Source organism: Piliocolobus tephrosceles, chromosome 10 (genome assembly GCF_002776525.5).
Source record: "Piliocolobus tephrosceles isolate RC106 chromosome 10, ASM277652v3, whole genome shotgun sequence".
Taxonomy (NCBI): domain Eukaryota; kingdom Metazoa; phylum Chordata; class Mammalia; order Primates; family Cercopithecidae; genus Piliocolobus; species Piliocolobus tephrosceles.
In genome coordinates this window covers 37,102,452-37,118,295 of record NC_045443.1, presented here as the reverse complement: position 1 = coordinate 37,118,295, position 15,844 = coordinate 37,102,452, and the positions used below count along the sequence as shown (strand labels likewise).

Genomic DNA, 15,844 nt, shown 5'->3' with positions numbered 1-15,844 from the left:
CTACAAAGATGCATTGATCTGAGGAGAAGTAAAGAGAGAGAGCCACAGTTGAGGTAATACCAGGAGCAGGGCTGGTAGGCCTGAAGAAATGGTTGACTTATTTTATAACTGTCTCAGCTAGATCTGTATTCAGAAAAATAACAAATATCTCTGTGACCTTCCACAATTCCCTTTAATATATGCAAACCAATGAAAATGGGTTAAAAACGAACAATCTTTACTGATGCAATAACAATTCTGCACACAATTAAGTCATTTAAAAGGTCTGTAATTTCCCCCAATGATCAAATTCACTACCATACCTTTGCTTGGAAAAGGAATTGCAATACAAACAAGTGATGGAATCAGTCATCTTTTCTAGGGTATGTCTCTTTTTCCCATCTTCGGTATTGATGACCAGGAGAGTACCAGACTGTGTCCCAGACACAATCCAGCTTTCTTTTTGAACAGGAAGATGCACCAAGGCTAAGCACAATATTCTACTCTCAGCAACTTCCTGTTAAGAAAAGAAAATATTCTTACAAGGAATTGATTTAAGCTTAAGCAACTAGAACTTGTACAGAATAAAGGATTCTGTTATCAACATACTTAACTCTTTTCGCTTTCTTGCATTTACTTTTAAAAACAATGCCAATTTTATTTAATTTTCAATAATAATTGAGTTAGTTGGCAAACAAGTTTTGTCTATCAAGATAACATCTGAAAGTAAAATTAAAAATTATTGTTCAGTGTGAATTCTCATTCCTTCAAACCATATAAGAATATTATTTAACCTCAGAACTAATGTCGAGGTACAATATTTATCTCTAGGCAGCAGTCAAAATATTAGGTTGTCTTTTAAGTCTAGAAATTTATCTTATATTTGCCAATACAATGTATTGATCCACTTGCAGAGCCATGCCCGGATCTCCTTTATCCATCAGGTACGCCATCCCTGACTACCATGAGTGTTGGCTACTATAGTTCACAGCTGTGCTCTTTACCCGAGAATGCCCTGAGATGACAAGGGGCAGCTTGCCCAGAAATGCCTTGAAAGTTACACTACCCCCACCTCCCAGCAGATTGCAGCCAATGACTGACCAGTATGTGAGAATGAAAGACTGGCCCCCTTGCCTGGCAGTGGGAAAATTCTGTGCTACTGTTCATACTCCAGAGATCCTTGTGGGCAGAGACTGAGGCTAGACCTCCTCAGAAACCACATTTCTACTGAGCTTCTTCCTCTGCCCTTTCTAGCTTCCTTTACTTCCCTCTAAGATTCTCTTTCTTTAAATCACTTGTGCAACATCTCAGGCTGTTTCTGGGTATGCTGAACTAAGACATATACTGTTATCCTAAAGCAAAACACACTAGCTCTTGAATACTCTTGTTCTAACAGAAGGCTAATTGAATAATATTCTTACATTGGCTCTTATTTAATTTATTTGTTATTTTGTAAAAAATTTATACTTTTGTTTTTACTTTGTAAAATTAAAATTTGTAAATTTTTACTTTGTAAAAAATAAATTTAAAAAATTTTTCCTAAGTAACTTTCTAACTGGTATATGCTTTAAATTACAAAAGATTTAAAGAGCATTGGATTTACCTCAGAAGTGTATCCTTCAGTATTTAAGTCAAGAAATGATAGCTGTCCTCTGTCGGTGTGCCCACAGCCCAGCCAAATGCTTGTATTCCTGCTGTTGTGATGTGTAGCAACCATGCATTCAACAATTACGTTTTTAGGTAATAAAATGTGTCTCGTCAGACAGACTAATTCAGCTGAATTCAAAATGTCAAAGACCTGAGAAAGTTTAAAGATAATGAAACAGTACTTATCAAGTTAACTCATTTCCCTTGAAAAATCAAACATAGACTTAAATGTTATAGCTCTGTCAAGCAAAACCAAAAACTGTTAAACTGGAACCCAACTAGCTCATCAAGATTAGTGTCTAAACTACAGATACAATTACATGAAAAGGCAGATCTGTATTTTTAAACTGTATTTGATACTTTTTGGTATGTGTAGTATTTTTTTTTAACTTGAAAATCTCAAGGGTCAATTAAACAGGATTTTAGCAGAGTCAGGAGGTACTCTTCATGCAATTCTACATTGCAGAGCCACTGTAAGTGACAGAAAAACCCTTGGGACAACAATTTAGTTGAGCTTCTAGTAGTTGAAAGGAACAGGAATTTCAGTCTTTGGTAACAAAATTTAGAGGTCACCTCTAGATTCTGTTTTTATGTTTGTCCTTCAAACACTAATGATCTGGAGAGACAGTGTGAAGGCACTGTAAGAAAACAGAACCATAAGTCAGGAAACTGGGATTAGAGGTGTGCCATGGCCACTTACCCACCACTCAGGAGACACCAAGAAAGCCCATTACTCTCTCTGTGCCTCATCTCGTAAAGGTGATGAGTTTTCCTGTCTTGTCTAGTATATGTTATATTTTAAAGATAAAATAAGTATGTCTAAGCTTTTTAATATTGTCATATATATATATATACTTGTTATATATTCTGTTAAGTATAAGTGAAATACAGTTGAAAATGAAAAAAGAAGTAAAACAACAAGTTATGAAAAATGTTTACTGTTGACATAAATATAAAAGTTCATGTGACTAACACTGGTGGTAACATAAATTTAAAAACAAATAAGCCATGTAGAAAAGAAAGCATATAATGTTTGATAAAGTCATTATAGTTGGACTTGACTATTTTTGATCAGAAAATTTAAAGTTAAAACTTTTCCAATTAATTACAACACAAAATCAAGAGCTCCCAACATAAAGATAACCCACATTTATTAAAATGTGTGTAAGTATAAAACATCACAAGAGTTCTCTTTCAGATAATATGGTGGACGAGGTTACTTGGGCAAATCTTCCAACTAAAAACAATTTAAAATGCTAAATGATTTTTTTAAAAACAATGTATTAAAAAACATTGAAGATCTGATACCATAAGGCATTATCAGGCCAAAATCACAGTGAGAAACAGAAACCAAAGAGGTCAGTTGACCCCTAAAGCCAGACTTGCCCTGAAGACATTTGTCTGCCAAGACGAAGTGAGACAAAATAAATGTATACTCTTGGATGCTTTGTGGTGTCCATGGGAAAGAAGTTATAGTCTACGGCCTTCCCAAGATAAGACAGTCTTAGTAAAGGGACTGTACCCATAAAGCTGGGACCCTAAGAGACTGCACATTCAGCATAAACAAGAAGCAGAAATCAACCTGTCCACATTTCCACCTTCATTGGTATATAAGGAAAGTTGCTTTGGGACTGTGCGGGGAAAGGGGGAGAGGGAGCAAAAGGTTGCTGAAAAATTGCTATTCACAAGCTTGTTGTCAGTACAATTCATAGACCAGATTTGCATCAACTAGGCAGTTAAAAAACAAATCTCAAGCCATGAATTGCATTTGCAGCAAGAAAATCCAGCCAAAGATATTCAAGACCTATACGTAGCATTACAAAACTTTATTGAAAGACACTTGAGAAGACCTAAGTAAACAGAGAGAATTTATGCCATTCCAGAATAGGAAGACTTGGCCAGGTACACTGGTTCATGCCTATAATCCCGGCACTTCGGGAGGCTTAGGCGGGAGGATTGCTTGAGGCCAGGAGTTCAAGACCAGCCTAGGCAACATAATGAGACTCATTCTCTACAAAAAAAAAAATTAAGGGAAAAGTTAACCAGGCCTGGTGGCACACAATTGGTTGATGGAGACTGAGGTGACAGGATAGCTTGAGCCCAGGAGGTCAAAGCTGCATTGAGCTGTGACCCTGCCACTGCACTCCAGCCTAGGTAACAGAGCGAGACCCTCTCTCAAAAAAAAAAAAAAAAAAAAAAAAAGAATACAAAGACTTAATACCATAAGGATATCCTCTCCAGATTGTTTCCATATTAATCTAAGACCAATCCGAAGGACAATGTGGTTTTTCATAAGATTTGACAGCATGATTCTAAATTTTATGTAGAAAAGCTAAGCCTAAGACTGGTTAAAATATTCCTGGATGAGAAAAGTAAATAGGGAGAGACCATTAAAAAGCTACAGGAATTAAGACAGGGTAATACTGGAGGAAAAATAAGCGAGTTGATCAGTGGAAGACAGTGTACATGTGGATATGTGCATTATCTTTAATAAACTATGAAAGGGACACAACAGATCAATGGGACAAAAGGGGAGAAACCATTTAGTAAATCAAGCTGAAAAAACTAGTTTTCTACATTAAAAAAAGGAGTTAGATACAGATAAAAATGTCAATTCCAATGGATTAAAAACTTGTCAAAACCAAACTTTTAAAAGGCTTGAAGAAATCATAGGTAAATATTTTTATGGCTCTAAAAGAAAGATGGACTCTACAACAGGACCAAACAGGAATAACTAGAAAAAGAAGGAAAAAGAAGGATTGTTAAATTTATATATATTAAAATTAAGAAATTCTGTTCATTAGTGGGCACCCTACAGGAAATTCAAAAATCAAGCCACGAACTCGAAAAAGAAATTTGCAACATATAAAACCAACAAAGGATTAGTAGGTTATATATGAAAATTTTTTTCTCGTTTGATTTGTAGGCAAAAGAGTCAACAGAAAAATGGGCAAAATAATGGGCAGGCATTTCAAAGAAGAGGAGAGGAGACAGACATACGGAAGCACGTGGGGTTTTGGCAATGTCCTTTTTCTGTGCCTGGGATGGTGAAAATTATAGGAGGTTTGCCTTATAAGTATTTTTAATTCTGTCTGTGTGTGTTTATTTATGTGTTTATGTATATATATTTGAAGATTTTATATATATACACATATATGCACATGATGTTCTGTACAAAATATTAACAACATTTTATTATAAGAATACCTGGGCAGAAGTAGGCCTTTCTTGAGGATTTTCTTTCAAACACTTTGTAATTAATTTTTCAACCATAGGCCATGGGGCACAACCATATTCTTTAACTGGATCTAAAACATTAAAAAACATCATGCTAGCATACTAAATAAGTAAGAACACTTAAATTTCCCCTCAATGTTTATAAAAGGTCCAGACATTGCAAAGAAAAATATTATCTCCATAATCCTATATTTATGTAAATTTACTTAACAAAATTAAAGCTAATTTTGTTAAATTGATCTCCACTAAGAGATGTGGAAAAAGATGATTTTTTATGGAAGCAAAAGAGACCCAAATAACAATTTAATAAAATAATAGATTTTCATTCTATACCTGCATTTCAAATAGACTTTGGAAACACTTTTACTCATATAAAAATTAAGCTTCTACTTTTTATTTTAATACTCAAAGTAGGCAAGCATTTAATCCTTATGTCCTCACAGATGGTTTGTGCACATTTGTTTTTTATAAGATGTTGCTTATTCTTCTGGTTGATACAGAATGCAGAACTGATTTTTTTTTTTTTTTTTTTTTTTTTTAAGATGGAGTCTCACTGTTGCTTAGGCTGGAGTGCAGTGGTGCGATCTTGGCTCACTGCAACCTCCACCTCCCAGGTTCAAGCTATTCTCATGCCTCAGCCTCCTTGGTAGCTGGGACTACAGGCACGTGCCACCATGCCCAGCTAATTTTTGTATTTTTAGTAGAGACAGGGTTTCACCATGTTGGCCCAGCTGGACTCTAGCTCCTGGCCTCAAGTGATGTGCCTGCCTGGGCCTCCCAAAGTGCTGGGATTACAGGCGTGAGCCACTGCACCCAGCAGAGACCTGAATATTTTCACTAGAAAACTAGTAAAATAAAGGAAATACCTAGATTATATCTAAGGTTTATCCAATTAATAATATGTTGTGTTTTGCCACGATCTTGAAGTTACACTCAAAAAAGATAAAGCTCTATTTCCTGTACGTGGCACGTCGTGTACACTCAAAAGTATTTTTTAAATGAAAGGGAAAACAGAAAATATGAGAAGAGCTAAACAAATTTAAAAGGGCATTTTGGGGTGAGAACCAAAGTAATGGCTAAGGAATGAATTACAAAGTCCTCTAATTTCTTGAAAGCCTGAGACAACCATTCCAAATGAGCTTTGATAACATTAAATACGCATTTACCGATTCTTACTAAAAATTATTATTATAGATCATTCAGTCTTCCATTCCTGCATGTAAATTATTTCACTCCAAGAAAATGAAAACATTCCAGGATAATGAGTACATAGTAATTATTTATGAAAATTAAAAATCACCAAATGTGGAGTTCTAACAGCAATTTCCTTTTCTGAGTATGTTTCTAAATATAATACTAAATGCACCAATATTAATTTGGAATTCTTTTAAAAAGCCTAAAATTGCTACCTTTTTCAGTTGATTTTTATTAATATGCCACAGGATTTAAGAATATTTATGCTTTAAACAAAAAATGATCATCTGTTTAAGGAATTAAGCATACAACTACAATTAAATAAAAATAAAGCTGCTGATATAAAGAAAAAATAATCTTCATTGTAGAGGAAACAGAGCTTACCAGGTAATTTTCCTTGTATTGCCAATTCATCAAACTCATTTGGAAACTTCAAACCCTCTACTATTCTACCTCCAGTTGTCAAAATGTCATAGAGTAGCAAACCAAATGAATAAACATCAGCTTGTTGATTATAAATGACATTTCCTCTGGCAACTTCAGGTGCACGAAACCCTGAAAGTAAGCAGATAAAATAAATATGCCCAACATCAGGGCTCATACATCCAAGAAGGCATACACTTAGGCTCTATGCCAAACAAGAGAGTCAGGAAGAGACGTTCTAAACCAGGCTGTGTTATTTTTATAACCAGGTACCTTGATCAAGTCAATTAATTGTCCTGTCTCATAACATCTCATCCCCTGAGGTTGACCTCAAAGGACAATAAAATCCTTTCAATCTTTATTATAAGTATCTTCAATCTTCAATAAAATTACCTTGAAGGATAATAAGGATAAACATTCAATGGTAAGTTATTAAGTAGTATTTCATAATTAAGAAATAAAGCTTACTAGGAAAACCTATATCATTTTTCTCATTCCTAATATTAACTATTTCCAGGACAGTGTTTTAAAAACAGGAGAGATGAGCAGAAAGGAGATTTCTAAACTTCACTCCAACTCACTTTAACCTGACCAAAATTCTAACACTCTCATTATTTCCTGAACTTGTCACTTTGCTCTTTCTACCCAAAAAATAAAAAATAAAAATAAAAACAACAACTAAAAAAAAAATGCCTTCTCTCTTGGGTTCATGCCTGAAATTCTTTTAAGGGGAAATAAATCTTTTATTCCACAAGAGAGATGAATTACTTTTAAATTCTTAAGAAAATAAGAGTGATTTCAACATTTGTGATAATAATAAAAATATAAACAACCTAAAGAAATCCAATCACACAATCACAAAGGGAAATGGTTAAACAATTAAACAATGTATACCATGCAGTAACTTAAGGATCACTTTCTAAGATGATACACTATGACATAAATTAAAAGAAAATGTAGGATAGAATCCTGGATAGACAGAAAGTTATCAAATATGTGGAAAAAATCAACTGAATTATTTTCTTAGCTGTGATAATGGTATTACGATCATGTAAGTAAACATCCTTATTCTAAAGAAATACACACACTGTTCAGAGATGACATGGCATGATGTCTACAACTTAATTTCAGCAATTCATTCATATGCAAAAGAGCAAGAAAGAACAAGTAGGGCAAAAAGTAAATAATCAATGAATTTATGTGTAGGGTATATGAGTGTATACTGTACTATTCTTTCTTTCTTTCTTTTTTTTTTTTTTGAGATGGAGATCTCATTCTCTTGCCCAGGCTGGAGTGCAGCGGTGTGATCTCGGCTTGCTGCAACCTCCACCTCCTGGTTTCAAGAGATTCACCTGCCTCAGCCTCCCGAGTAGCAGGGATTACAGGCGCCCACCACCATGCCCAGCTAATTTTTTGTATTTTTAGTAGACACGGGATTTCACCATGTTGGCCAGGCTGGTCTTGAACTCCTGACCTCAAGTGATCCACCCACCTCAGCCTCCCAAAGTGCTGGGATTACAGGCAGGAGCCACTGCACTTGGCCTGTACTACTCTTTCAACTGTTCTGCAGGCTTAAACATTTTCAAAATAAAAAGTTGACGGGAATGTACAAATTAAAATCTAAGAAGAAAATATCCCAATATAATTATTATTTCATTTGCTAAAATTATCTGTATATTTTATCTTCCTTTTTATTTTGAAAATTTTTACAATGAACTTATATGATTGTAAGAGTAATTTAAATATGCAGCCAGAAAAATATAACAAAGTATGAATTCATAGCCTTCAAGGAGTAAATGACTGAATTTGGAAACAGTTCTATTTGACAGAGAGACTACCAGCAAAAGATGGAGCTCAGCAGTCCTCACCATGCTGGAAAAGCATGAAGAGCTGGAAGGGTGGAGACATCGAATTTGAGCATGATTAACTCCTACTACACTAACCGATAACATTCCCCCACATATATGCATGTAAATAGATTATATACATAGTAACATAGTAATATAATTACATACAATTATCATGTAAATTAGCATAATTTATATACTAGATTAAGTTACAGATACAATGTTTCAGACCTAAATATATTATACATTTCCTTAGAATAAGGGCATTTTCCTATATAACCATAATATTCTCACAATCTAAGTTAAAGAATTGCATAATTAAGATCGCTCTAAAACATATCCCTAATAAAGTGCACCTGTGACATAATGTAAACAAATCACAATAGCTCCTAATTCATCTCTCTCTACTATTTTACAAATGCCTTATTGAATATTTCATTTGATATGCACAAGAATCATCTGTGGTAGACAGATAAGAACACTCTCTTTTACAAATGACATAATCCTTTCAGAAATGTATGTATTTTCCCAAGGCCACACAGATAATGAACAGCAAAGTCAAGAGTACTTAAAAATAATGAGCTACCCACACAGTCACTAGTTCATTAACAACCTTTTATGCTTCCCTTCTTAGAATGTGAAAGAGATTTGGGAGGTTTATTTAAATCTTAATCAGTTATTTATTATTCATTAAGCACATTTATTAGGTATCTATTTTATCCAGGTACTATTCAAAAACTACTAAAATGTTCAGCATATTTTTTTCTTGATAAATGCACTGTGAGAATTTGGAATCACAGGCTCTTAAAGCAGGAAGACTCTAGGGGTCATTTCATCTAATTCTAAATTCTCATCCAGTGCACACATCCTTTTAGAATAGTTTTTACCCCTCTAGGCAACAATTTGAAGATCGTAGAGCTGTGCAGAAGGTTGGAATTTTTTTTCACAATGAGTCAGAGAACTCTGAGAAGATAACTGTGAAGATATGGAAATGAATATTTACTTCAATATGGAAATGCTTTGAAACTTCTCATCTTCCCCCTTTCAAAGTAAATATCTTCATTGGCACGATCTCTAGCATGAAAACATAATATTATTTATAGATTCATCAAGTGCCTCAATTCTAATATAATACCCTTCTAAAAGCTTCTTTAAATTCTCCCAGTCAATCTCTAGTGTTCTTGATTGCACTAACAATTTCCTGATGAACGTCATGCCACTATTAAGCGGTAGAGCCAGTTTGGTGCTTGGTAAATGTTCAATATATTGTTGCCAAATGAATGAATAAATGAATAAAAAATAAGTATAATTTCCCCTTGGAGAATTACATAATGATTATAATGTTAAAATAATTGAGAAAATATGATTGTCTAAAAACTATTTTTAGAAATAATTTTTCAGAGAAGCCTGCATTTTAACAAATGCAGTAAGTAAATAAAGAAAGGATCCATAGATGAAGAATTAGAGAAATTTATGAATTAAGTCTGAGTATATATCACATTGTGTACTGAAACATATACTTTATTTTTTACTTTCAGAGAAGTATGAGTAGAATATGTTCCATAATCTCCATCAGATATTCGTGTATGTCCAGCCAGTAACATTTTATTTACCCAAAGACTGTAGTATTTATGTGGGTGTGTTAAATAATATCACATTAGTTAAATGTTAAAGCCATCAGTCAGCATTCATCTCAGTCAAGTGCAATTGCCACCGGACCCAGAATTAACTGTCACTCCCAACCGGATATTATATAAATATATCCATTTGACTGAGTTAATGTTGAAACTCTCCAAGTTATTTAAAGGTGAAAATATCCATACCATAATTATTTTCAAAATATGGACAGACATTGCACCACGGCCCTTGTCAATAATTGCATTGTTTCTGTTTCTACGTCCCCAGCTATCACAGGGCTGGAAGGAGCTCTGCTCTCAGGCTGCTTGGGTATGCATTTTGTCTTACAGTTTTGTCCTATAGGACCTTGTAAATGTTTTTGAATACTCTCTAAACTTTAATCTCTGTATCTATAGACTAGAAATAGTAATAGCACATATATCAGAGGGTCCTAAGGATTGAGATGTTCAACTCATGGACAGAGCTAAGCACAAGCCCAGCACATCACTCATGCTCTGGAAGGTTCTGCTCCTATTACAGCTGTAACGGACCCACACTCATAATGCACACACTTTGGTAAGAGTTAGTATAAAACTGCACCCAAAAAGTTTAACAAATCCATCATCTTTTGTTTCTCTAGAAGTTTCCATGTTAAAAGATGTAACATTAACAGGAAGATTCATTAAACAGAAAAGACAAGATAACTGAAATTGTATGAGAGGGAACTATTTTCTTCCCAAACAGAACTGCTTTGGGGAAGAAAAAGTTTGGTGATGGTAGTACTAGTAGCAGTATTAGCAGGAGTGAGAATTATTGCTATTTAAAATTGGAGGTAGAGTTTAGGGCTAAGATAATTAGAAGTGCTCTAACAATAACAGAGTAATGATAAAGGGAAAATCTAGGTTACAGCCAGAAAAAAAAAAAAAAAAAAAGCTTCCAAAGTATTAAGAAGCCTGTGAGAAGAGTGGGCACAAAAGATTAGGCCCTGGGTTTCTGTCATGATCTGTCTCCATATTTATGTTACCACCATTCAATATTGGAGATTAAAAGGGATCAGGAGCAATTGTGTGGCTTAGTATGAAGAATCAGATAGGTATTACATTTTAGACAGGTATTGAGCAAAACCAGAAGGCAGATACTGAAAATGAAAGGCCATGAGTCGGAACCAAGGTGAACTGAGTGGGCTGCTAGCTGACCCAGACCACAGAGCGGAGAAGCAGAGCTCAAGTACAAGAGCACAGCCCATAGGGACCCGAGAGTTCCACTGTCCAATTAAGTAGACAAGGCTTCAACAACAGATTTTCACTCCATGAACAGAAAGACTGGGTTGGGAGATGCAGAAAGAAGAAACTGAGTGGTCCCATCCACCTTCATGTCCTATGACAAAAATGAGCAGATCTTCCAAAAGAAAATCACTGTCCTGTGCCCACTTTTTTCAGGTGAGAATATAAGAGGTCTATGGAATTTCATCCTTTAAGATTGTTTTTCCAAACCTCTCATTGACAATATTTGCTATTCATGGCTCTGTTGTTTTGGTTTGACTTTTTTAATAGGGAAAATTAAATAAGCTTCTTCATGTTAGAGTCACATATGGTTTAGGAGAGACTATAGAATTTAAAGCCAAATATCTCTGGATCTGGTTCTCATTCAGACTGAATTCTTATCTCGGCCAATTACTGAGTGATATTCTGCAAGTTATATAATCTCCCTGAGCCTCAGTTTTCTCATTTGGCAAATGAGAAAATAATAGCTAACTTTCATCCCTGGCATGAGGATAAGAGATCTTGTCTCTAATATACCTGGCACTGGGCCTGACGCACAGCACGGTACTGAAAAAAAAGATAATTAATTTCATTGAACTACACAAAGACACTCTCAGCCAGAACATACACTTTGAAGTGTTTATGAGAATACACAGTCTACTTCTAAAATGTACCTATGCAAAACAAAAGAGTATATATGTATTTGGAGCAAAAATAAAACCAGGCATTGGAATCTGGAGCCATTTGTTTATCTAAATACAAAAGTTAAGTGGGCAGGAATTGAACTAGAACCTTTTCCCTAGTGAGATATCCTCTAGCATATTTCCTTCTGTGTCAGGCATGGTGATTTAATTGAGTTGCAATCATCAAGATGATGTACAGCCACCTGTAATTTTACTTACAAATAACTAAGTATATAAAGTTTCCCTAAAGATAGAGTGATCCCCCCACTCCAAACAAATGCCAACCCCTAAATGTTGTATTTCATGCTCAAACTGATGTCTGAGACAACATGTCTGTACAGATCACTGGCCCCGTAACTGCTTTTTAGGAATCTGAGCTTGATATTCTGATGAATTTGAGTAGAAGAGGTGGAGTGGGAACTGAGAAAGGGAGGGAATAATCCATGGGGTAGATAGTGATGTGCACAGAAACCCTTTGAAGGGTCAGGGCCGGCCCCCTGTACTCAAACATGTATATATTTCTACAGCAAAATGTATGCATATTCACACTGGGCATGAGAAATAAAGACTGTAATAAGCATCAAGTCAGTTTGCTTAGGTTTTGACACCAAATTAGTTATTAAAAAAAAAAAAAAACTTGGGGTTTTCAGAGTTATGAAAAAGAATTTGTGGACCTGAATTTGATTTGCCTCCCAAGTGTCAACAGTACCTACACTGAAGTTTTTGCTGTTATTTCTTACAACCTCTAGAGTATCTAAAGAATCTAAAAATCTAACTTATAAAAATATAACTTGGTATCAAATGTCCTCTTCTTTTTTATTCAGTTTTTGTCCTGAAAAATTACATCAATTGTCTTTTTTCCTATAAAATACAATGATAGAAGATGGCCGAATAGGAACAGCTCCAGTCTCCATCTCCCAGCGCGAGTGACACAGAAGACCGGTGATTTCTGCATTTTCAACTGAGGTACTGGGGTCATCTCACTCGGGAGTGCCGGACAATCGGTGCTGGTCAGCTGCTGCAGCCTGACCAGCGAGAGCTGAAGCAGGGCGAGGCATCGCCTCACCTGGGAAGCGCAAGGGGGAAGGGTGTCCCTTTTCCTAGCCAGGGGAACTGAGACACACAACACCTGGAAAATCGGATAAATCCCACCCCAATACGCACACCGGCACACCAGGAGAATATATCCCACACCTGGCCAGGAGGGTCCCACGCCCACGGAGCCTCCCTCCTTGCTAACACAGCAGTCTGTGGCAATCTAACCGCAAGGCAGCAGTGAGGCTGGGCGAGGGGCGCCCGCCATCGCTGAGGCTTAAGTAGGTAAACAAAGCCGCTGGGAAGCTGGAACTGGGTGGAGCTCACAGCAGCTCAAGGAAACCTGCCTGTCTCTGTAGACTCCGCCTCTGGGGACAGGGTACAGCTAAAAAATAACAGGGGAAGCAGCAGAGGCCTGTGCAGACGCGAACGACTCTGTCTGACAGCTTTGAAGAGAGCAGTGGATCTCCCAACACGGAGGTTGAGATCTGAGAAGGGGCAGGCTGCCTGCTCAAGTGGGTCCCTGACCCCTGAGTAGCCTAACTGGGAGACATCCCCCACTAGGGGCAGTCTGACACCCCACACCTCACAGGGTGGAGTACACCCCTGAGAGGAAGCTTCCAAAGCAAGAATCAGACAGGTGCACTTGCTGTTCAGCAATATTCTATCTTCTGCAACCTCTGCTGCTGACACCCAGACAAACAGGGTCTGGAGTGGACCTCAAGCAATCTCCAACAGACCTATAGCTGAGGGTCCTGACTGTCAGAAGGAAAACTATCAAACAGGAAGGACACCTATACCAAAACCCCATCAGTACGTCACCATCATCAAAGACCAGAGACAGATAAAACCACAAAGATGGGGAAAAAGCAGGGCAGAAAAGCTGGAAATTCAAAAAATAAGAGCACACCTCCCCCTGCAAAGGAGCACAGCCCATCGCCAGCAACGGATCAAAGTTGGTCAGAGAATGAATCTGACGAGATGAGAGAAGAAGGTTTCAGTCCATCAAACCTCTCAGAGCTAAAGGAGGAATTACGTACCCAGCGCAAAGAAACTAAAAATCTTGAAAAACGAGTGGAAGAATTGACAGCTAGACTAATTAATGCAGAGAAGGTCATAAACGAAATGACAGAGATGAAAACCATGACACGAGAAATAAGTGACAAATGCACAAGTTTCAGCAACCGACTCGATCAACTGGAAGAAAGAGTATCAGCGATTGAGGATCAAATGAATGAAATGAAGTGAGAAGAGAAACCAAAAGAAAAAAGAAGAAAAAGAAATAAACAAAGCCTGCAAGAAGTATGGGATTATGTAAAAAGACCAAATCTACGTCTGATTGGGGTGCCTGAAAGTGAGGGGGAAGATGGAACCAAATTGGAAAACACTCTTCAGGATATCATCCAGGAGAACTTCCCCAACCTAGCAGGGCAGGCCAACATTCAAATTCAGGAAATACAGAGAAGTACACAAAGATACTCCTCCAGAAGAGCAACTCCAAGACACATAATTGCCAGATTCACCAAAGTTGAAATGAAGGAAAAAATCTTAAGGGCAGCCAGAGAGAAAGGTCGGGTTACCCACAAAGGGAAGCCCATCAGACTGACAGCAGATCTCTCGGCAGAAACTCTACAAGCCAGAAGAGAGTGGGGGCCAATATTCAATGTTCTTAAAGAAAAGAATTTTAAACCCAGAATTTCATATCCAGCCAAACTAAGTTTCATCAGTGAAGGAGAAATAAAATCCTTTACAGATAAGCAAATGCTTAGAGATTTTGTCACCACCAGGCCTGCCTTACAAGAGACCCTGAAGGAAGCCCTAAACATGGAAAGGAACAACCGGTACCAGCCATTGCAAAAACATGCCAAAATGTAAAGACCATCGAGGCTAGGAAGAAACTGCATCAACTAACGAGCAAAATAACCAGTTAATAACATAATGACAGGATCAAGTTCACACATAACAATAGTAACCTTAAATGTAAATGGACTAAATGCTCCAATTAAAAGACACAGACTGGCAAACTGGATAAACAGTAAAGACCCATCAGTCTGCTGTATTCAGGAGACCCATCTCACATGCAGAGACATACACAGGCCACAGGCTCAAAATAAAGGGATGGAGGAAGATCTACCAAGCAAATGGAGAACAAAAAAAAGTAGGGGTTGCAATCCTAGTCTCTGATAAAACAGACTTTCAACCATCAAAGATCAAAAGAGACAAAGAAGGCCATTACATAATGGTAAAGGGATCAATTCAACAGGAAGAGCTAAGTATCCTAAATATATATGCACCCAATACAGGAGCACCCAGATTCATAAAGCAAGTCCTTAGAGACTTACAAAGAGACTTAGACTCCCATACAATAATAATGGGAGACTTCAACACTCCAATGTCAACATTAGACAGATCAACGAGACAGAAAGTTAACAAGGATATCCAGGAATTGAACTCATCTCTGCACCAAGCGGACCTAATAGACATCTATAGAACTCTCCACCCCAAGTCAACAGAATATCCATTCTTCTCAGCACCACATCACACTTCTTCCAAAATTGACCACATAATTGGAAGTAAAGCACTCCTCAGCAAATGTAAAAGAACAGAAATTATAACAAACTGTCTCTCAGACCACAGTGCAATCAAACTAGAACTCAGGACTAAGAAACTCAATCAAAACCACTCAACTACATGGAAACTGAACAACCTGCTCCTGAATGACTACTGGGTACATAACGAAATGAAAGCAGAAATAAAGATGTTCTTTGAAACCAATGAGAACAAAGATACAACATACCAGAATCTCTGGGACACATTTAAAGCAGTGTGTAGAGGGAAATTTATAGCACTAAATGCCCACAAGAGAAAGCAGGAAAGATCTAAAATTGACACTCTAACATCACAATTAAAAGAACTAGAG

At 36.8% G+C, this 15,844-nt stretch overlaps 1 protein-coding gene across 1 annotated transcript in view; it reads right to left on the bottom strand.

The window, feature by feature from the left end:
- The window catches only part of LRRK2 (leucine rich repeat kinase 2), a 146,806-nt gene that overhangs the window by 16,051 nt on the left and 114,911 nt on the right, over window positions 1–15,844 (bottom strand). The window contains exons 42-45 of the mRNA XM_023182780.2: window positions 6,442–6,612; window positions 4,834–4,934; window positions 1,583–1,777; window positions 303–496 (exon numbers count right to left, since the gene is read on the bottom strand). Of these exons, the coding sequence (XP_023038548.1) occupies window positions 303–496; window positions 1,583–1,777; window positions 4,834–4,934; window positions 6,442–6,612 (661 nt within the window). The remainder of the gene's footprint in view (window positions 1–302; window positions 497–1,582; window positions 1,778–4,833; window positions 4,935–6,441; window positions 6,613–15,844) is intronic.